This window comes from Borostomias antarcticus (assembly GCF_949987555.1).
Source record: "Borostomias antarcticus genome assembly, chromosome: 21".
NCBI lineage: Eukaryota > Metazoa > Chordata > Actinopteri > Stomiiformes > Stomiidae > Borostomias > Borostomias antarcticus.
In genome coordinates this window covers 5,033,073-5,056,144 of record NC_140254.1, presented here as the reverse complement: position 1 = coordinate 5,056,144, position 23,072 = coordinate 5,033,073, and the positions used below count along the sequence as shown (strand labels likewise).

General features: G+C 47.3%; 2 protein-coding genes across 4 annotated transcripts in view; one reads left to right on the top strand and one right to left on the bottom strand.

Annotated features, from left to right (window-relative positions):
- Positions 1 to 3,090: 3,090 nt before the first annotated feature.
- On the bottom strand, positions 3,091 to 7,288 carry LOC311323015 (putative thiopurine S-methyltransferase). 2 transcript variants are annotated; one of them, XM_084455138.1, is made up of 8 exons: positions 7,228 to 7,288; positions 5,867 to 5,983; positions 5,633 to 5,725; positions 4,969 to 5,101; positions 4,713 to 4,840; positions 4,499 to 4,584; positions 4,140 to 4,184; positions 3,091 to 3,918 (listed from the first exon to the last, which is right to left on the bottom strand). In XM_084455138.1, the coding sequence occupies exons 1-8, from the start codon at positions 7,266 to 7,268 to the stop codon at positions 3,800 to 3,802; spliced, it is 762 nt and encodes a 253-aa protein (XP_084311264.1). In that variant the 5' UTR covers positions 7,269 to 7,288; the 3' UTR covers positions 3,091 to 3,799. The 2 variants fall into 2 exon arrangements, with proteins under 2 accessions (XP_084311264.1, XP_084311263.1); XM_084455137.1 differs by lacking the exon at positions 7,228 to 7,288 and adding an exon at positions 7,144 to 7,214.
- A 1,841-nt stretch (positions 7,289 to 9,129) lies between these two features.
- Positions 9,130 to 23,072, top strand: part of ext1c (exostoses (multiple) 1c) — a 51,071-nt gene continuing 37,128 nt past the window's right edge. The window contains exons 1-2 of one of the 2 annotated variants that reach the window (XM_084455134.1): positions 9,130 to 9,240; positions 20,722 to 22,095. In XM_084455134.1, the coding sequence (XP_084311260.1) occupies positions 21,143 to 22,095 (953 nt within the window). In that variant the 5' untranslated portion in view covers positions 9,130 to 9,240; positions 20,722 to 21,142. Of the gene's footprint in view, positions 9,241 to 9,746; positions 10,360 to 20,721; positions 22,096 to 23,072 lie in introns of those variants that run through there. The other variant, XM_084455135.1, reaches the window with a different exon arrangement.

Sequence of the window (23,072 nt, the reverse complement as noted above, 5' to 3'; positions counted from 1 at the left end):
GTTTGGGGGGGGGGGGGGGGGGGGGGGAAGGGGGGGTTCTGTGTAAGCCCACAGAGAAGGACAGCATGGACATAGGTCTCCATGGATCAACACCATAATGTCTATGTCCAAAATTCTGAACTATCCCTTTAATTGTCAGGGCTACTGTTTGGAACTACAGTGGCTCATTTGAAGATACAGTATATGTATAACTAGTCTATGTATTTCTTCTCACAACACGTAGAAATGTTTGCAGAAAGATCAACAGAAGATATGGAAAATAGAAAGATGACTTTATAGTTTGGCTGATTACCATACATCTCTTTGTGTTTTATAAAGTACATAAATAAGTGCATGTGCACACACACACACACACACACACAACCTTCTGAGTATACTTACTGTACCATCGGAAAGTGTGATCTTTGAGTATGTTGGGCCATTTGATGTGGATGCTGTTGATGGAATACACAACCAAAAATAATTTTAAATACTGTATATATTTGAAGAATGTCACGATATCATCGTTTAGGTTAGTGAGGTTAGTATGATGATATTGTTTAGAATAGGATATCAGGCTATGTTTGGTTTTGATAGGATTTGTTATGTTAATATCAGTGGAGTGTGTTCCTGGAAAGCAAGGACTGGCAATGTACAAAGGCTTGGAGCTAGCTCATTGGGACAGCATGAGCGCCAGGTGAGGATGCACTGGAGAGGAACATGCAGTGAGACCAGACGCCATTGAGGTCAACATCGTCGATGTACTGGAACTAAGAACCCCAAACCTCTGGACGCAGAGAGTTTGGGATGCTGTCCACACACACTCTTTTGAAATACTTAGACACCTGTTTTTGTGCGGGGCTGTAAGCCAGCACACTTAGGATAGCGTTTGTCCAGTTATCACTCCCTCCCTCCCTCCGTTGAATGTAATGTTGGCACCACAAGAGGCAGTAATCCCAGCACACCAAAATAAAGAAGGATACATATATACAAAATCATCCCACTGATCTCTACTGCACAAGTGGAGTAGCGGTGAAAGCAGTGAACTCCCACGCGAGAGATCAGGTTTCAAGGCCCCAGTGGGGATGATTTTATGGGACGAAACCCCAAACCTCCACATGTTCACCTTTCACTCCAACCTTTACCCGTTGCCTTATAGCTCAGATCCTGTCCCAATCCCAACCCTTATTCTAACCCCAACCCACACTAGGGACTGGAGAAGAACACCAAAACCAATCAGCCGATCTCTGCTGCACAAGTAGAGTGCAGAGTGCTCATCACAACTCTCCACCAGTCAGTGTGTCTAACCACTGTCCCCTAGTCAGGGTAGTCGCATACACGGTGTGAGAGATATAGAGTAGAGAGATATACCACGTCTACAAACTACTATTAGGGGACCAGTTTGCAGTGTATACCACTCTACTAGACCTGAGATAAAGTAGAGTGAATCGTGGTGTAGTGTAACAAGAGGCAGACGTTTGCATCATGCCTTTTTTAATTTTAACATGAAACCACGAGATTATTCATCTCTTTTAGATCAGACCATAAGCAAATAATTTACATCCTCATTTATTCTCCCTCTAGTTTCCCCCTTAGACCATCTTTGTTTACTCTCTCTCTCTCTCTCTCTCTCTCTCTCTCACACACACACACAAACACACACTCTCTCTCTCCCTCTCTAACACACAAACACACACTCTCACACACAAACTCTCTTTCTTTCTCTCTCTCTCTCTCACACAGACACACACATCACTCTTTAAAACAAATATTTTATGGTGTAAAACATATCACAACTTTTGATGTTAGGGTTCAAACAAATGTACTTGTTTGTTAATGTTGATGTTGTTGTTGTTGACAGAAACCCTGGAGATGATGTCCCACTGGAGACAACGGGCTCATTGAGCCAGCTGCCCTCCTCCCCTATGAAGAGGTCACAGGAAAGTCCAGCAGAAGAAGGTACCTGACCGCCCGCCCTGCGGGTCGGACAGTTCATATCCTGCTGCCTGTACTGTTACATATACTGTATATTCAGTACACACTCTGTGTGCTCATCATACTCATGATGAAGTACTTGGCGATGCGCTGATATTTACTGGTGGTTTTTCCACTGCACATGCTCAGTACATGCAGTATGGCAAAAATACCAGGATGTCCTACTACATCCGGTCGTATTTTGCAGTATGGAGCAGCAGACTTCTCTGGCTATTCTGACCCACAATCCATTGCACAGGGGAAATTACGTCTTACGAATGTGCAAGTCGCAACAGCTGTGGATGAATGTCACTTCCTGGACAGGACAGATGTGCAAATTTCAAGGCACAATGTTATGACAAAGTGGTATGTCCCAATTGTATGCATACTGCTTGCAAAGTAAGTACTTTCTAGGGGCAGCTGTAGTAAAGAGATCCTGGTGAGGCGAGGTTATGATCTACAGCACCTTGATGGACAAGCAACTTCTTAAAGAAATACTTTATTGATTTTGACAGTTTGGACTGGAAGAAAGGTCTCAACATAACCAATACAGCAATACCAAACATACACGTGCACAGAACCAAAACAAAACTTCAAGCGAAGCCAGCTCCCCGTGTGGGGTGCTAGAGACACAGGGTTTGCACTGGAGCGTGCGGGGGTAGAGCCCTGAGTTCACCGATCCGTCCCCTGCCAGCTCCGACCTGAGGCCACCTATTCACCTCCATTCATTTGGCCGTGGGTTTAGGAGACAAAATGACAGTTTTAGATCGTTGATCAATAGACCACGATGACTCCACAGGCATATTAATTATCACTCAGAAAGCTCAAATAGATTAAGCAAAAAATTTTATTTTTAAAATTTGTATTAGAAATGTTTACCTGCATATCTGCTTATGACAAAACAAACTTATATTTATGTCTGTTTATGACAAGGTAAATACAGTTGGTATAAATAACCCAAAAATTCCCTGTTAATTCTTGTTAATTCCCATAAACCCTCGTTAATTCCCAGGGAAAGTTTCCCACTTTGAATATTCCCGGAGTTTTGCAACCCTACAAGCAAGCCATGTAAACATTCAGGATTGATCAGCTCTCTTCACATAAAAATGGGCTCAAACACTAGCAACTGTGTACAAGGGAGGAATCTGTTTAATGATATCAAAAGACAAAAATCTTCATTCAATTGCAGTCATCACAGGAAAGCACTCAAAATGCAAATCTGCCAATACAAAACATTGACTAATTAATCAAGTCACACTCTGGAACTGTCAAGCTCACAAAAGTATTTGGAGCCCTTGAGATACAGTAGCCTACTATATGGTTAAAACACTGAAAAAACAACCTAAATACCGTTTAGATTTCTGACATGCAGCACCAGGATCTACCTGAAACCCTTAATCCTTAAATGTGCAATGTGTGGTTTTGGGCAGCATCTAGTGGTCGGGTTGCAGATTGTAAACAACTGAATACAATTACATCATGCAACATGGAGGCCTCTATGAAAGGACCAACACCTTATGGGCTCATTCTAAGGTAACACTTTTTTTTTCTTATTTTCATGGGATAATACAAAAATTGGGTGAGAGCTCTTATAATCAGTCCAGCAGATTGTGGGGCAGGTGCGTAGGTCAAAAATATAATATAGCACAAAATAGAAGGGACTTGCACACTGATATCAAAAAAGGAAATGTCCTCAGTATACCTGAGTTTGAACATTTCTTTCTTTTTTTTTAAATCAGTGTGCAAGTCCCTTCTATTTTGTGCTATAATACACAAATTAAAATATACTTATAAATATTATACTCAATTTCTGCCAAGTCTAGACCAAATTCTACACACTGATTCTTTAAGTGGTCTTTAGTGTGATGAGGTGGACATTCTCAGTGAAGTAGTCCAGTCCCCAGCTCCTCTGTCTGTCTGTGAGAGCATCAGCAGAGTGCAGCAGCTCCATGTCACAGCTCTTCCCTGGAAATACAAACACACACACATACACACACACTCAACATCAGCTAACTTCCACAACTACACATCAAAACTCATCTCACCTACAGTAGAAACTACTAAGGCAAACACACACTTCACATTAAACCTCTTCTATCATGTCTACTCCATGTTAAATCTAATCTAAATCCTTGATTAATCTGAAAATCTCTCATAATCTCCCAACTCCCTCCAAGTGAACTCACCAAACAGACTTTGCACCTGCTCATCGGGCACGAAAAATGGAGGGCCTGAGGACAAAAATGCAGGATTAGTAATCTGATTACAGAGAACTCTGACCAGTTCAAGTGACACGCTAGAACTATGCTACTGGGTCACAATGCAAATTAGTGCTGTATCTAGCATGGGAATTAGTTCTGTTGCAGTTGCACCGATATTTCTTATATGGGGAGAAGAGCATTGGGAGCGGTCACCACTTCTGCAGTGCTTTTACACAGCGATGAGGTGGATGAGAAGCAGACTATTGACTAGAGTCTTCTCTGACTCACTAGTCAATGACAATCAATGAGTGACGACAGTGCTGTGCAAGAATAATCACTGTTACCTTTGTATAGTTCTGGGTTGTACAACAGAGTGTCCAATAGGTATCTACAGTCCTTGGCCATCAAGGACATGATGAGAGCAGCGTACCTAACACCACAGACACAGAGTCACACTTGTTCATCCTATTCCCAAACCTACGACATTAGAGAGTTGTGAGTGAAAATGAGTCCAAGTGTTCCTGCTTCCGCGTTGAATACCCCAGGCACGAGTCTTACTTTTCTCTATCTCTGGGGTTGATGGCGACCAAGGACCCTCTGTCCCAGATCCCTCCAAACTGGCCCGCCACGGAGCTGGAGAAATTGTACAGATCACACTGGTACAGCGAGATGTTTCCTGCTGAGCTCTGTGGAAAGACGACAACATGGATAACTGCCCGTGTTATACACAATATCTAGAGTGATGACATCTAAAAACACTGTCATAGCAGTTAAGTCCAAGGCTCTCAAGTACCATCTAACCCAGCCTCAGTACCTTGTAGACCTTAGCTCCAGGTAGGGCAGGAACCTCCTCCTCTGTGTATGTCATGTTGTTCTCCTCAAAGAATTGCCTGATGGCCTTCTCTGAGATCTCCACGCCGACCACGGAGTGGCCCATGTCAGCCAACCTGGGGTTCACACACACACACACACACACGCACACACACAAACACGCGCACACACACAATTCAGTCTAATAATGTGAGGCAGGTGGGATTCCAACCGCCAACCGAACCTTCCACCTGGGAACAATCGTTTATAGACCAGGAACTCTGCACATTCTGAGGGATATAATTGGGATTCTCGAGTCGAGGACGGGGCTACTCCGCTACAATGACGATCGTTATAACTTCATTCATCCTCAGCATGCTGGTTAAAAGGCTTCAAGTGGATAATAAAGTTAATCTATATCTTTATGACAAAAGGCAAAAGAGCTGTGTGCACATCCAACCTTAGAAGTGCTGGATCTTAGAGTACATACGTGAGAAGAGAGGAAAGATCCGCACACTGATTTCTCCCGGTCCACTTTATTGAAAATATACGCAACGTTTGAACCCTTAGGTCTTTCGTCTAAGGGACGAAACTTTGCGTATATTTTCAATAAAGTGGAGAAATCAGTGTGCGGATCTTTCCTCTTTTCTCACACTATATCTTTATACCATTTCATATCCACAGCTTTCCCGCACAGAGGGAAGAAGAATCGAACTCCTGTTCGCCCCGCCAGGACTTTCTCAATGTTGCTCTCCAGCATCCTGTGGAATGGGACAAAGTTGATCCTTGAGCCTTGATTGCAGAAGCTAATACGTGTGTAATACGTGTGGCGATCTCAGCAGTAGGCCTCTGTCCATCCACCCGTTCAACTCTGACAAGGTAAATAAAAGCACAGTGTTTACTTGTGTACGTTGGGCTGATGGAAGCCTATCCTATCCTCCTGCCAGCGACTGTCCCATTCCCCCAACAACATCACACGATCAGCCTGCGCCGCCAGCATGGCGTTCGTCTGACAACAACTGAGGGAGAGAGGGACAGAGAGGGATAGAGAGACGGAGAGAATGACAGAGAGAGGAATAGGGAGAGAGGGAGAATGACAGAGAGGGATAGAGAGATAGAAAGGGAGCAGGAGAGAGAGGGATAGGGAGGTATAGAGAGAGGGAGAGGAACAGACTGAGAGGGGAGAGGTGAAATGTTTGACTCATTCACAAATCTCAAATATGGAGGGCATTGACTGCAGCTGGGACACTGCTGAATGCACCCACACACATACGCACACTCACGCGCGCACACGCACACTCACGCACGCACACACACACACACTTGTGATAACATACCCAAATGACTTGCAGAATTTCTCCATGTCATTGTGCGACCTAAACTATTTGCATGTGAGGCATAGTAGTTCACTAGTAATCCCACCCACTTCCCTTGCTGACACCCCCCTCTCCCCCAACCGCCTGTCGGCCTACCAGCCAATCAATCAATCAAAGCTTTATTTGTATAGCGCATTTCATACCCAGAGGCAACACAATGCGCTTTACAGAGAACAAGGGAGGTGGGCATACGACCCACCCCTACATATTCCAGAGGGAAGCAAAAAAACAGTTTTCACCCGGGGGCCAGATAAGTGAGCTGTAAAAATTCTTCCACCAAGCCTACCCCACCCACCCCAGTTTTTGGCTCCTCCAGCACATTTCCTTGTTTTGTATTTCACTCCACCATGTAGGCCTACTGTATGTTTTCACTTTCATTTAGCCTAGTTTTGTATTTGTTTTTAGACCTATGTCTTATGTTATGTCTAATAAACAAATATAGCCTACGAGGCAAATCTCTTGTAGTCTCTTGTATTCTAATAATGTATGTCCTGGTATGTATAATACTGCTAGGTCGTCTGCTGAAGTCTATATCCACTGTCAATAAAGAAGCTTTAGGTCAAAGATGAGTATGTAGTAACATGGCGGATTTCACCACGGTCCTGGTCCTGGGCGAATTTGTGGGATTATCCTCCAACACAGATCTGCGAGTGATATCTCACTTGCATATTCGTTGACAGTGAAATATTTGGCAGCATGCTATCTATACCTACATTGGGGGATTAGTGCATGCATGATAGCAAAGTCGGCTGCAGATGCAAACTCAAAAACGCGTGTCTGCAGTAGGCTACAACACCACCTACCTCTCCACCACGCCAAGAATAAATAAAGCACCGACGTTCATAACAGAATTCCGCTGAAAAGACATTTTGACTCTCATCGCTTACCCTTTTAAAAACGATGGTATTGTCTTGTTATATGAACTCATTCAAAAACACAGCCAATGAGTTTCTTTCATGGTGTGGGAGGAGCCTGTACGTGAGCAGGGGCAGATTCATTCCAAAGGGAGGGGGGAGATAGCCCTCGCAGATGAGCCAACTTTCACTCTTGACCTCTCACACACAAACGACTAGGCTATATAGTCGTGTGTTCTGACATACAATAACCCACTGCCTCGAGTGGTCAATTGCTTAGGCTAAATGACAACTTGACATTAACCAAGGCGATATAATCTGTCATAAACGTGACATAGCATATAGCAGATTTAAAGCTTTATGGGTTAACATCAAATTAACTGTCTGGCTGGGATTGACATTGTCATAAAAAAGACATCTCAAATAATGTCAACTTTGCTTTAAAAATGAAATAATTGACCGGATGACAATTAATGACAACATTCATAAAGATTCTGCATGTGTCATGCCATTGTTATGACAGCTAGACTCACGAGTCAGTCTCTGAACGCATCGCGAGACTGTGATGGCAGCATTGTGTCAGTCTTAAACCCCTTTACCGGTTGTCTTAATTGAACTGGATTTATTGGACATGCCTGGGCACCCAAACAAAATGGACACGCACTTATAGTGCATTTATGGCTTTTTAAAATCCTAATGTATTGAGGCCTACAATATGAGAGTTAGCATCCTGAGAGCACAGTTTCTGACATTATTTTACGGACAGTTGCACCACTAATGTTTCCAACGCTGAACAGATGTGAGATTCGAGAGCTCCAAAGGAGAAGTAGTTCGGTGTTTTGAACACATGGTGGTGGAAGAGACCAAAAACGACAATTTCGCAATGAGTTGGCAACAATGAGTTATTTTTCGGAAGAGAAGGGAACCACTATAGGCTACACCATCATAATCATGATGGAGCTGTAAATGTCTACACTATGCGATACAGAAAACACACTTGTGACTCAAACAGTTATATGATAGTGCTTAAATGATGAACATCCTCTGTCTGCACTAGGCCAGCACATGTCATATATGATGTCTCTTAAAGGTAAGCATACTGTCTGTAAAACAAGAGGTACAGGGCATGCATAAGGTGTGTGTGTGTGTGTGTGTGTGTGTGTGTGTGTGTGTGTGTGTGTGTGTGTGTGTGTGCGCGCGCGCGCGTGTGCGTGCATGTGTGTGCGTCCGTGCGTGCGAGAGAGAGAGAGGGGGAGAGAGGGAAAGAGAGATTAAAGGTACCCAACGAAACGTGAATCAAAACAATCCGTTCTTTGTTTATTTTCGAAATTCCTCGATTATATGGTTTCTTGTAGTCTAATAAACATGTTGAATCACTTGAATGTCTTTCCTACCTTTTAATTTCTTCGCAAAATGATATTTAGCTAATGTTTTGAAAACAACAAAAATGTGTGAAACGTCACTATTATGTGCTCCGCGTATTGACGCAATGACGTAGTACGGGATTTTCGGGGACCACCTTCTCAAATTTGCTCTGGAGCGCAAACTAGTGGTCAAAAACTACATTGGGTACCTTTAAGGGACAGAGATAGATAAAGAGAAATGAGTTAGGCTATAGGCCTATCTTATTTTAAATTCAACAACAGCTGAAATAAACTTTAGGGGGGGGGGTCGTCGGTCAGGCATATGTTCATCTTGAAACAGTAGGCCTATGTTTCCTCGGCATGTGTCAAGGGATTTCTTCTAACGAGCGTAATTCAGTGGTTCAAAAATCCTCCGGTTGCGCCGAACCTCTGGCCAGATGTGCGTGTTTTCTTTAAACAGCTCTGTTCGTCGAAGGTACCTCCGGGCCGCCTGAGCCAATCACAAACGCCGGGGGCGGGTCATTTTTGGAATATTGTGGATGCTGGAAATGGACAATTCAGCGCACATATTCCAGAACCAACGGAAACCTGTGCATGTGTGCTGAGGTGATGTGCAAATGCTCGGCCGAGGAGTCAAGAGGAAATCATCGCCTGCGACGGGATTACCGTCTTTAACTCCCCGGTGAGAGCGAGCGAGCGAGCTTCTGTCGTGTTTCAAGCAGTCAGCGCTGGTGATGTAGCCCTCCCGGTGATGCTCGGTGCTTCGTGTCGGTGACGTCTAATTCAGACTATCGATCCTATACCTGGTTATTGTGGGTAGATAGGAGCATGGATTAGCTGTTGTATATTCTGCCTATACACGAGCCTTAATGCGCGTGGATATGGACACACTGTCCATGATCGCGTATACTGTCCAAGGGCATTGACGGGCTATCTGTTATATTAATATTAATATTAATTTCTCACAAGGGATCCCATACACAGAGTCTGCTAATTAACTCCTCAGCAATAATGTACACCAACTGGGTAACCTAGGTACGGAATGTTTGGGAAGCTTTTTCTGTCTGATAGACAGACACAACAGGGTGCATTGTCCCCCCACTTGTATTGTTTGCACAGCGTAACACCCTCGTCACTCACGCGTTGAGGGGTAGATACAGTATGGTTTCACTGAGGAGAGACCACTTGTCGTGAACCGGAGTCAACCGCTCGTTTTAGAGCAAGCCTGTTGGACTTGAAGAACAGAGCAGCCTGAGTAGGCTAATAGGTAGTATATTAATATCCATGCTGCAGAGAGAAATAGTGCGGTGTTGCCTTTTGGTGGACCTGAGCAAACGGCTAAATTACGCCACCGCGGAGAGACAGAAAGCGAACGGGTTGTGAAAGTGGGAGTGTAGACAACGGGCGGACTACGCTGGTGTGCGATCATTTTTATGGACGTGCACGGTGCGCATGTTTGCGCGTGTCAGTCTTGTAACTCAATCATGTTGTGGAGCTCGTAAATCGCGTGGACCGCCGGTGAGAAAGTAGTATGCCTCTGCTCTGCTGCTGCTTCAACTACACCGAGCTACTCTATAGGCTAGATCCAGGGAGTCCCAGGGAAGGACGCTCAACGGCTCAGTGCGCAATGAAAACGCACCTCTGTTTGGGGAGATCGTTATAATGAGCGAGTTGTGAGTGATCCCGTTTTTTCAGCGCTTCATACAACTAATTTGATTTGGCGAACAGGACCTCATACCGTTTCTGAAGTGGACAAGACTGTATGCTTATCCCAAAGCATCAGGATATCAATCTGTAACAGGTAGCCCCGTAATTGCATGCACTTTTACTAGTTTATTAGAGAGAGAGAGAGAGAGAGAGAGAGAGAGAGAGAGAGAAAGGGAGAGAGACATTAAAACATTTATGTATTTCATTTTCGTTTCAGAAACTCTGATATAGCCCAGAAATTGCATGCACTTTTACTCGTTTATTAGAGAGAGAGAGATACATTATATTTATATTTCATATTAGTTTCAGAAACAATTTGATGTAAAACAAATCTTTCAGTCATTTCTAATTATATTTTTGCCCTCTCCTGATATGAACTACCATGCCCATGACAATTTGAAAATGCCCTTGACACATTTCAGCTCATCTGCCATGACCCTGTTTTATATCCTATTCTGAGATACGTCTTCCCACATGCATACAAAACCTGAATGACCAGTGACATCATATGCGAGGTGTACATTTCTGCCCTCAGGTGATTAGAAGAGACACGATTCTCCTTTGTCCGGGCAGAGATAGAGGATTACTGGATCAAGTCACGATTGATACTGTATTACATTTCTAGAGTGGGAGAGGAGTTGAAGAAATGATGGAGGTCTGTTTCTGTAACGAGAATACAGGTTGAGCCTGACCTGAATCAGAGGTGACAGGCAAGATAACTGTCATCAGGCAGACTGTCTTCAGACTGGCAAGGGCAAGCGCAGTTTCTGAAGGGGTAGTATGCTATTTTGGACATGTAGCCCCATTTGTGGTCTGTCTACCATGAACCTGAAACATAGAGACCATAATTTCACAGATCATTCCAGTATTGAGCTAGCTGCAGTTTTTCTGCAGGATCTCTACAATGGAAGTAAATGGGGCATGCATAAATGAGTTGGGAAAACTACGCTAAATGTGCTTTTCCGAGACGGGAAGCAGTTCTTACCATACTCAATTATACTCTCCTGTGAAATGTATTGCAATCATAATATTTTTACGTGTTAAAATAGCACACTATCCCTTTAACCTATGTTTTGTTTAACATTTATTTTACCAGGAAATGTATCTGAACCTCCTGTCAGAGAGAGAGAGAGAGAGAGAGAGATGAGTATAACATGTTGTATCTGATACCATGTATTGATGCGACCGGAGACTGGAGTATCTTTGGTTCAACTTTATTCACAACGTTCTGTATGATACAATATATCCGGTCCGTCATCCCAACCTGTCCTTACATTAATCCCCGTACTATACATGTTCCTACACATCCTATCAGTACATCTCCCCCTTTTAGCTTAATGTCAGACTTTCTTAAAGTCGCACTGAAATGAAAAAAGCATTCTGTCCCATTTTGGTTCACATAATTGGTCATAGTGTTCACCTATTCAACGATGTATGCCAAAAAAATTACAAAATTCTACTTTTGTTGTAATCTTATATCAAAGTATATAATTTCTTACTTCCTGGAAAATGGTAGGTCACGTGCAATGACGACAACAGGTACCTTAGATTTTAGGCCAATAATCTCACGACATCCACCTGTCAATCAACGCTATCCTTCTGTCGAATCTGTCTAAAGTTCTTAAAACCCGTCCACTTGTCAATGTTCCAATCAAATTCCTCTAAACATATGTCCCACCCTCATAGCTTGTTTGCGTCGGAAATACGTCAAACTACGGAAGTTAGATGATCTCAAACGTCCGTTTCAGTGCGACTTTAAGAGCTATCATTTATTTTACTTAACTTGTCAATACTTTAAACATGAACAGTAAATTATTATTTTTTTATTTTCAGAGAGACATTCTTTATCAAAACAATAACAAAACATAGAACTTGAATGTTTAATCCCTTGGGGTCAGGGTAGACTACCTGGGTCCCCGAAGCTGTGCAAGGATTATTCTGCCTTGTGAAACAAACCACAGCTTTTTAACCTGAGACTTGTGCTTATAAGTCCATTCTCTTTGGTGGTCTTATGGACCTGCCTGATCTCGTTGTGGGAGTCTCTGGAACGACCCTGATGTGAGATCTATTTCTCCTAAGACTACCTGAGGGCAGGTCTATGTTAAAAGACCTCGGTGTATGTGCTGGACCACTAACAGTTCCTGTTCCGTTTGTGTTCTTCACCCAGACTCTTTGTCCTGGTCTGAGTTCTTGTCTTGTCTTGGCGTTGTGACTTTTGTCATACCAGGAAGCTTGTTTCACTTTCAAGTCCTGATCCTTCTTTCTGAAAGCCTGGAGGTCAGGCCAACCTGGCTGTAGCTTTTCCTGATTGACAGGCAAGGGCATTCTGATGTTACGGCCCATCAGCAGTTGTGCAGGGGATGACCCGTGGGCCAAGGGGGTGGCTCTGTAAGCAATGAGGGCCTTGTGCAGATCCTCCCCCTTCTTCAGAAGAGACTTTACTGTCCTCACCGCTCTCTCGGCTTCCCCATTACTTTGCGGGTAACGGGGGCTGCTCATTGTGTGTGTGAAGCCATAGTCTCTGGCCAAAGATGCAAACTCTGCTGCAGAGAACTGGGGGCCATTGTCCGTGACAACAGTCTCTGGGACCCCATGGCGTGCAAAGATAGACTTCAGCTTTACCGTCACGTGGGCTGTGGTGGTGGATGAGAGGTTGGCTACTTCTATGTAGCGTGAGAAGTAGTCAATCACCACGAGGTACATGGCACTGTTCCACTGGAAGAGGTCCGCTGCAACGCGCTGCCATAACCTGTCGGGCAACATTGTCGTCAGCAGCGGCTCCGGTGCATTGTGAGCCTCACATGCACAAATCACACAGTTTTCCACTTTCTGTTTGATTTGACTGGTTAGTCCTGGCCACCATATGGACTGCTGTGCTCTGGCTGCACACTTGGTCATGCCTTGGTGGCCTTCGTGAAGTTTGTTGAGCATTTCTTCTTGCATGGTGACAGGGATGACAAGTCTCTCGCCCTTCAGCAGTAGCCCATCTGCTATGAGCAGGTCCTGGTGATACTGCCAGTATGGTTGAACGTCTGACGGGAGACATTTTCTGTTTTCTGGCCATCCTGTCCGCACCATGTTTTTCAGCTTTTTGCAGATATCATCTGTGTCCTGTGCGGTCTTGATCTGAGCCAGCTTGTCGTCCGATGCTGGCAAGCGGTGGTTGATGGCCACGCACACATCCTGCTCCAGCTGCATGTCCTCTGCCGTGGACGCTCCATGGACTGGCTCCCAGAACAGTGCGTCCGCTGTGATCAGTTTCTTTCCAGGCACATGCTCGATCTTGTATGTGAAGCGGAGCAGTCGCAGCCTGAATCTCAGAATGCGAGGTGACAAGTCATTAAGCGCTCTGCTGCCCAGCAGAGAGATGAAAGGCTTGTGATCGGTTTGTATGAGGAAGTCCAGTCCGACCAGATAAGTCCGAAAACGTTCACACGCCCAGGTCAGTGCGAGCGCCTCCTTCTCAATCTGCCTGCTATATTGGCGGAAAAAAAACAGTGAAAAACGTGGCATAGTTCAGAGCAGGCTATTCTGGAAATCGGAGCATGCCATGTCACTGTTCAGCGAAATTTTCAGGACAGATGTCATGGCCGACGCCAGGAAGCAGTGCATTAGCATTGTTAAGTACCTGCCATCAAATCACAATTCTGTCAAATATATTGTTTAGAAAAATTATTTCTTTATCCAGGCATCTTAGTTTTAACAGTTTCATTATAGCGGAGCAGGTTATATTTGCTTGTATGTGGTATTTATTCTGTTCACAACTTCGCAATCGCACAGCCAGGCTACAGAGCTCCAGAAACTGTAGCCATAACAGAGGAGCGGCCAGAACAGAATGCTCCTGTTGCGGTACAGGAACGCGGCTAATAGGGGAGTTTGTGGTGCTATTTTCCATTCGCCCTTGACAAATCCTAACACAAATCCAAATCTTGTTTGGTTCAGTTGTATCTTGAACTGCGCATTGATTTAGAACATGTTTGATACCGGGCGTTGTGGAGAAATAAAAATACCACAGAAAACTAACCACAGGTTCGAGGTCTGGGTAACTGAGCGCCTTTTCGCCTCAGCGTGACGTAACGACGTAACCCGCATTCCCGTCGCCTGACTCGAGTAGCATGCTACATTTTCTCGCCTGCTATATCGTTTTCGTGGAGTAGTAGGTACTAAGTTGCATGCTACTTCTCGCCTGCTATATAGCAGGTAGCAGGCATTTCGGACACGGGCAGTATCTAACTAGCATTAGCTTAGCTTAGCTAACGGGACTCACGTTGTTCGCACGTCGCGGTTATTTAATTTACCCGCCCGACAACTTCTTCCGAACGAGTAAATGTCCTCAAAGACGGGATTCAAAGCTTCTGACACCATATAACATGTATCTGATACCATGTATTGATGCGACCGGAGACTAGAGTATCTTTGGTTCAACTTTATTCACCACGTTCTGTACGATACAATATATCCGGTCCGTCATCCCAACCTGTCCCAACATTATATGTTCCTACACATCCTATCAGTACAATGAGCAAACCTGCACGCTTTGACATTTTAACTGCTGTCACAATCTTTAACGTTTGAGTGAATTATATATAAACTGAACCCTGATTAGAGTGTGACCGTAACCCCTTATAGCCAACCCAATGTCAGATTTTCTTCATCCTGCCACTGTCCCCTCAGTTGTTAAAGTTAGAATTATAAGGGTAAAATCTGATTCTGGATCTGCAGCACATCTTCTGCCCGGAGCACCATATAGCTAGATAAAGAAATGTTCCACCACACCGAGCATGTACTACATGCTATCTGCCGAGATTAGCCCTTGCTAATACAACAGAGCTAGCGGCCCTAATTGTTCCAACCCATCTTGTTCGTGTGGCTAATTAGCCCTGGTGGTGTCGGAGAGCAGCATTGTAGAAACATAATTAATCAAGCCTAGTTGTAATTATCCCGCATTCGGAAACGAAGTAGTGTGAGGTGGAAAGCTGGAGAGGGTAGGGTGTTTGTACGGCTTGAGGTAAACATCTAATTAGCTGCCCGTCAGAGAGCCCCGAACAGAGCGGGCCAAAAACAAGCAACGTGCTTTCATTAGAAAGAAAAAGGAACACACGGCTATTTACGAAAAAATATGGCTTCATGAATATACTAGGGCTTGACGAGGGTTTATGGTCATTGTTCTGGTCCTCAGGTACTGGAGCCTCTAGCTAATGGAAACATTCCGCCGCTGGCTGGATCTCAGGTTCAGAGACTAGAGAGCCTCATTCATAACGGCACTGCTTTCTGGGTGGGAGACACGTTGGAAGGCAGACTGTGGCCCTGTTTGAAAACTCTAGAAACATAGAGCCTTCCTTCCTTCCGTGAGGTGATTTCTGATCTGCCGTTTAGAGAATTCAACGAGGCCTCTGTGATCTGCCACGGTAGCACAGATTGGACAGGAGTGGCTGATAACAGAATGTAGAGCAGCACATGGTGTTTGGGGATCATGTAGGCATGTGTAAGTCTTTAATGACGGGTTAGCCATGGGCGTTGTTTGGCCGAAAGCAGTTTTCGGAGAAGTACTTTTGTTTGTCGGAGATCACCGCAGGCGGGTGTGACAGAACGCAAAGCCTCCATCGCCGTGTAACCTCAGTCATTCCTGGTCAGGATGACTCGGCAAACACACACTCACACACACACACACACACACACACACACACACACACACGTTTACCCCACAAACACACACTCACACTCTCTCTCTCACACACACACACACACACACACACACACACACACACACACAGACACACACACACACACACACGTTTACCCCACAAACACACACTCACACTCTCTCTCTCACACACACACACACACACACACACACACACACACACACACACACACACACACACACACCGAACTTGACCCCACAAACACACATGAACCCGCAAACACCATGCACCAACACACAAACCTCTCCACCCACAGGTTGCCACATGTACACATGGAACAGTGAGGCTAGGTCTGGTTTGAAAACGTCGCCTTCGTCGCCTGTAATGACAGAGTCCAGGCAGGGTTTAATTTTAGTCCAACCGGGCCTCTCACCTCACCACAAGATTCACTTTTTTCTCCAGGAACACTTCATTTGCTTGGACTAACGTGTATCCGCAGCTTTAGTCCAGACAGATAACATGACACACACACGCGCACACACACACACACACACACACACACACACACACACACACACACACACACACAAACACACACGCAGCCCACGCAGACACTGATTTAACCCAGGCCCATTCTTCCAGTGTAGTCATTCAGACTCTGTGTCTGCTGTGTCTCAGCATATGAGTATCTCTGCCATTCAGGTAGACAAAGAGACTCAGGCAGGCCAGATCAGCCAGAGGGAGAAGCAGCTTATTATTTTCCCAGAGTGTGACGTTCATCCCGTGTCAGTTCAGGAATTGCTTCGTGCAGCTACGCAAACCACAGCAGACATAATGCAGGCTCAGAGTAGCACAAAGGCTTACAGCTGGCTAAAGCGGTGTTTATGTAAGGTTGTTGTGTGCGTAGGCAAGTCAGAGGAACCGAGATCGAAACCAGCACGTGCAAGTGAGGGTGAAGGCCATACTGACCAGCGACGCAGGGAAACCTCTGACAATGGTGCTGTTGACCGTGTGTGTGTGTGTGTGTGTGTGTGTGTGTGTGTGGAGTGAGTTTAGAGTGGTTGAATCAGTTAAACTCACTCCTCTGCATAAATACCGCCCACCCGTTCCACGGAATCGCCAGCTTTTCGGTGGCGTAGCCGGTTAAGGCGGTGTTTGTGTAAGGTTGTCACATACGTTGGCAAGTCAGAGGACCCGAGACCGCACGCAGCGTGGAGTGACGAGTGACGCAGTGAACACTGTGACACCTACACGGAATAAATCTTCCCCAAACCCTGACTCTGTGCTATATTGAGTCATCTGCAGGCTTGTCATTAACATAATGCAATCTGAAGGAGAGTGTTTTTGTACTCTGTGCTGTGGGAACAGAAGACAAAAGTTGAGGGCACCCCTGGGGGTCCTGAGACCATTTCTTCAGCAAGAGAGGCGGAGGAGCTGTCACCCGCACTGCATCCTGGGGCCTGAGACATTCTGCAGGCGTGTACTTCTACTGCTCTACTTCCCGGTGTTGTGTTGGCAGTCTCGCCGCGCTACCCTGCAGCCTCCGTTTAGGGAGGGATCGGGATATTGTTGCTGAGACCATTGCCTGGAGTGTGACGCTGGCAATGGTATCGGCGCTACGTTTCACGCGACGAATCATACATCTGTTGTGCCCTAGCTGTTTGTTTTTTTTAGGTCGACCTCCTCCGTTCCGCTCCCCCTCGTCTCCGGGCCAACATGAAGTACCGCGAAGCCCTTCCCTCCCCGCTGAGGCCGACATGCCAAATAATTGAAGGGAAAACTACGCAGGCCCGAGCCATGCAGTCCTGTCAGACCAGCGGTCAGCCTCTCTGGAGAGGAGGGACGGATAGTGGAGAGGAAGCAATACGGGAAGGGAGGAAGAAGAAAGAGAATTAGGAAGGAAGGAAGGAAGGAAGGAAGGAAGGAAGGAAGGAAGGAAGGAAGGAAGGAAGGAAGGAAGGAAGGAAGGAAGGAAGGAAGGAAGGAAGGAAGGCAGGCACCTTCACCTCACGCTGAACTCTCCCTCCTCCTTCAGGCTCCAGTGGCCTTGTCAAAGCTCTCGCCATGCGATGACGATCCATCATGGCCGTGTGACAGAGCAGCGCAGGTCCTCCCCGCCAGCCCGGTCACCATGGCTGCGCCAAGCCCAGGCATGCCCCACTGGTGCCGGGCTGGCCTACATTCATTAGCGCTACTACCGCCACTAATGGCTGTTAATGTTGCGGCTGACAGCCTTCGACTACCGTAGTGCAGTCAGCTTGTACGCGGTGCACAGGGTAATGAGTGACGTTGTTGTAGTTGTTGTTGTTGTTGTTGTTGTCATAGGCAGCGGTAATTGGCCCAGCGCGGACGCTGACGATGGCCGATCGACTTTCAGTATATTACTGTAGATAGGTATTTTGCTCATCTAATTCCATGTCGGTCAGCCCATTGTGGCCGTGGAGAGGAGGGCTTAGTCCCAGGGCAGGGCTGCTGTCAGGGTGCTGTCAGGCAGGATAGACGCTCTCTCTCTCTCTCTACGGGTCCCAAGGAAGAGGAGGAAGACAGAGTTTTACCCCAGCCCAGAGACGGGGATAGAGAACAGAACAGAAAAGCAGAAAGGAAAATCAATGTCTTAACTAAGGCCTCGGCTGCATTATTGATGAGGAATATGCGATGGGATCCCTCGTGTGTTTTTCCACTAGAAGTGCTGTCTGCTGCTGGCCGGAGTCGCCGCTAACCAACAGCCACAATCTACTGATACACACTCTCTCTTTCTCTCTCTCTCTCTCTCTCTCTCTCTCGCTTACACACACACACACACACACACACACACACACACACACACACACACACACACCTGTATACATATACAAAGCTCTCTCTCACACACACAGACACACACATATCTGTATACATACATACACAAGGCAGAAACGCACACACACACCTGTATACATACACAAAGCAGAAACACACACACATCTCAAACACACAGGTGTAGTAGGAACCGGACTAGTCGTGTGAACGGTCCATTCCCATTCCAAACCCACACGGCGGTATTGTACTTGACTGGTACTGGTACTTGACTGAACGTGTTATCGATCCCATCACCCGCACACAGGGGGAGGGCGTCGCGTCCGCGCGCATGAGGGGGGAGAGGAGGGAGGCACAGGAATTTGAGGGAGAGGTAAGGAGAGAGAGGGAGGGAGGGAAGGAGAGAAAGAGAAGGAGGTCAGGTGAGACCTGAAAGCTGCCTTTGTGTGACGGCTGGCAGAAGGAACACTGGCCTTCTCTGTGAGGTGTTCCACACACACACACGCACGCACGCACGCACGCACGCACACACACATGCACACACACGTATGCATAGACTCACACACACACACACGTATGCATGCACTCACACACACACACACACACACGTATGTATGCACTCACACACAAACACACACACACGTATGCATGCACTCACACACACACACACATGCATACACACACGCACGCACACACATGCATACACACATGCACACGCAGACATGCATACACACACACACGCATGCACACATGCAGACACACACGCAGACATACGTACACACACGCATACAAGCAAACACACGCACTCACACACACACACGCACGCACTCACTCACACAAGGCCGCTGGGGAGTTGTGGTGGGCTTGATAAATGCACCAGGTTGAAAACCGTTGCATGTTTTCAAACGTAACAGAAAGACCTCTCTCTCTCCCTCTCTCTCTTCCCCTCTCTCTCTCCCTCTCTCTCTTTCCCTCTCTCTCTCTCTCCCTCTCTCTCTTTCCCTCTCTCTCTCTCCCTCTCTCTCCCCCCCTCTCTCCCCCTCTCTCTTTCCCTCTCAAGGTTAACGGTTGTCTTGATACCACCAACAGAAAGGGCCTCTTTTTTCCTCTACTTTCCAAATCTTTATTTCTCTGACGCCTAACATTCCCCTATTTTCTCCTCCACTGCATCTCAACTGTGTCGGATGCTCTTCAACCGAAGCGGAGTGCATGATAATATCAGTCTTTTTATACGCTTAGCCTTCTACACCAAAACATGCTTGAACTGAACCTTTATACTGTAGTATCTAGACCATGTTTTAACACTTAGAATATTATACATATTTTTTTTTTTCTTCATTTCTTTTATGTCTCTCTAGTAGGCCGTGTTATCTGCAAGTGCAATAGGGGAACGATTACTGCGCGACACAATACTGTATTTTTGACAAGGATTTTATGAAGAAAGTAATTTCTTTCACTCTGAATAACACTTGATTCTGTGGGTGAATCACAGCCCTGTGCCTCTGTGCTGCTGATTGCGAGCGTGTGTGCTGATTGGGTACTGGGTGTACATCGGGGCGGAAGCACTCTGAACTGTATAAGGGACGGGTGTATGCTTATGGTATCTGTATAAGGGTGTATCGTTGAATCACTTGAGACAGTGTTTCATGAATAATTGTGTGTGTGTGTGTGTGTGTGTGTGTGTGTGTGTGTGTGTGTGTGTGTGAAAGAGCACTAGCTTTGAGTATGGGTTGTGTACTGTTTGTTTGTTTGTGTTTGTGTTTGTGTGTGTGTGTGTGTGTGTGTGCGTGTGTGTGTGTGTTTGTGTTTGTGTGTATGTGTGTGTGTGTGTGTGTGTGTGTGTGTGTGTGTGTGTGTGTGTGTGTGTGTGTGTGTGAAAGAGCACTGGCTTTGAGTGTGGGTTGTGTACTGTTTTGTGTGTGTGTGCGTATGTGTATGTGTGCATGCGTGCGTGTGCGAAGCGCTGGCTGCAAGGTTGTGTACTGAGCTGTGATCTTGTTTGTCCGTCCCCCCAGGAGAGACCCCCGGAGACAGCGCGGGGCGCCATGAGGCGGGAGGAGCCGGGGCGAGAGCAGAAATTGCCCTTCATGGTTCTCAGCGCCGGGCGGAGGGGCAGACTCGCGCAGACGCTGCTGCGGCAGGCTGGGAACGCGCGCCTGTGAGAGGAAGAACGAGAGAGAGAGAGAGAGAGAAAGACGAGAGACTGACGTGAGAGTGAGAGAGAGAGAGAGAGGGGCGACTCCACAGGACCGGTGTAAGAAGGCAGCAACGACGATGTCCAAGTTGGCCCCCTGCTCCATTCGAGACCCCCCCTGTTAGACCTCCACCTCCCCCAGCCCACCCCTGTGAGGCTCACCGCTGAGGGGCAGAGAGGACGACAGCCGACAGAGGGGACGACGAGAGCGGACCGGAGAGAGAGAGAGTCGGCGCGCCTCCATGCAGGCCAGGAAGAAGTATGTCCTGCTGGGCCTGTGTGCGTGCTGCTGGCTCCTCCTCTTCTACTGGGGGAGCGGGGGCGTCCAGGCCCGCCTCCTGCGCTTCCTGACCCACCACCGGGGCGAGGCGGTGAGGCCCTGGCCCGTCTGGACCGACCGGGCGTCGCTGCCGCGCTACGCCCACCAGGAGGAGCTCCAGACGGGGCCGGGGCCCTCGGACGAGTCCTCCCGCCAGACGAGGCAGGCGTGGGCCGGCGTCTACAAGGGCAGCCGCTGCCGCATGGAGACCTGCTTCGACTTCTCGCGCTGCCGCCGGCGGGGCCGCGACGGCTTCCGGGTCTACGTGTACCCGCCGGAGAGGGGCGAGCGCGTGTCGGAGAGCTACCGGAAGATCCTGGCGTCCGTGGGCGAGTCGCGGTACTACACGGCCGACCCGCGCGAGGCCTGCCTGTTCGTGCTGGGCATAGACACCCTGGACCGCGACCAGCTGTCGGGACAGTTCGTGCCCAACGTGGACGAGCGCATCCGCGGCTACCCGCTGTGGAACGACGGGCGCAACCACCTGGTCTTCAACCTGTACTCGGGCACCTGGCCCAACTACACCGAGGACCTGGGTTTCAACATAGGCCAGGCCATCCTGGCCAAGGCCAGCCTCAACACGGAGCACTTCAGGCCCGGCTTCGACGTGTCCATCCCCCTGTTCTCCAAAGAGCACCCGCTGAAAGGCGGCGAGCGGGGCTGGCTGGTCAGGAACTCCGTCCCGCCCAGGAGGAAGTACCTGCTGATGTTTAAGGGGAAGCGTTACCTGACGGGCATCGGCTCGGACACCCGGAACGCCCTCCACCACATCCACAACGGGAAGGACATCGTTTCGCTGACCACGTGTCGCCACGGCAAGGACTGGGAGAAGCACAAGGACGCGCGCTGCGACCATGACAACCTGGAGTACGAGAGGTAAGGGGGCGGGGGCCAGGGGTTAAAGGTCAGGATGGGCTGAAGGGAGGGTTATGAGGTGATGTCATCGGGAAAGTTGTGTTTTAAACACGCTAGACTTCAACACTGTGGGCTTGCACTTTTTAATTGCATTCTTTTTAGGCTTGCCAGGCATTTTATTGGAACTCTTCGCAGTTTTATTTGTATGAGATTTTCTCTCCTACCGGTTATTCTCTCTCTCTCTCTCGCTCTCTCTCTCTCTCTCTCTCCCTCTCTCTCTCTGTCCTTTATGGTGATATATGTTATCCTGTTCAGCAGACTGACTTGTTTTTGCAGTATTTAGAGAGGCTAGGTCCTTGCTGCATAAAATCACACTACGAAAGGCACGACTGAGGTTTTGATGGAGCCAGGGCTACCCTCATATCTCCAGTCATCTGGAGAAAACAATTCTGGTCTCAATGGCACAGATGATGACAGAACAAGTACAAGAAGAACAGGGGAAATTAAGAGACGCGAGGTGCGGTGGAAGAGAGAGAGAGAGAGAGAGAGAGAGAGAGAAAGAGGGAGACTAGCAGACGACGCCAGGCTGATCTGTCTATCTGTGGATTTGTTTAGATCAGTTTATGTCCGTTTGAAGATAAGACGATAGAAGGAGAGGGGACATGAGAGGGGAGGAGTGGGCCTGCTCTCCACAGTAATAGCAGCAGTTGGCTATAATTTGAGCGGGCTTCGCTAGCTAGCTGGCTGCAGAACCTTCTGGATTGTTTACATTGGGCTGGTACTGAAAGAGAGAGAGAGAGGGGACGGAGCCGAGTCCCTCTCAACATGTATGAATGAGCTCATTTATTCCACACACACACACACACATACACACACCAGGGTGGGCGGGGATTGGGGGCCAAGTTCTCACACACGTCAGCTGGGGTAGAGATTTGGATGTGGCGAGGGTGTGTGTGTGTGTGTGTGTGTGGGGGGGGGGGGGGGGGGGGGGGGGGTTG

What these genes read in the sequence shown, in the direction of transcription:
- LOC311323015 (XM_084455137.1), bottom strand. Translation starts at nt 7,208, where the DNA reads ATGTCTTTTCAGCGGAATTCTGTTATGAACGTCGGTGCTTTATTTATT. An exon ending in CATCAGCCCAACGTACACAA is followed by an intron (nt 5,726 to 5,866) that starts GTAAACACTGTG and finishes CCCATTCCACAG; the next exon opens with GATGCTGGAGAGCAACATTG. An exon ending in CTGGAGCTAAGGTCTACAAG is followed by an intron (nt 4,841 to 4,968) that starts GTACTGAGGCTG and finishes GTCTTTCCACAG; the next exon opens with AGCTCAGCAGGAAACATCTC.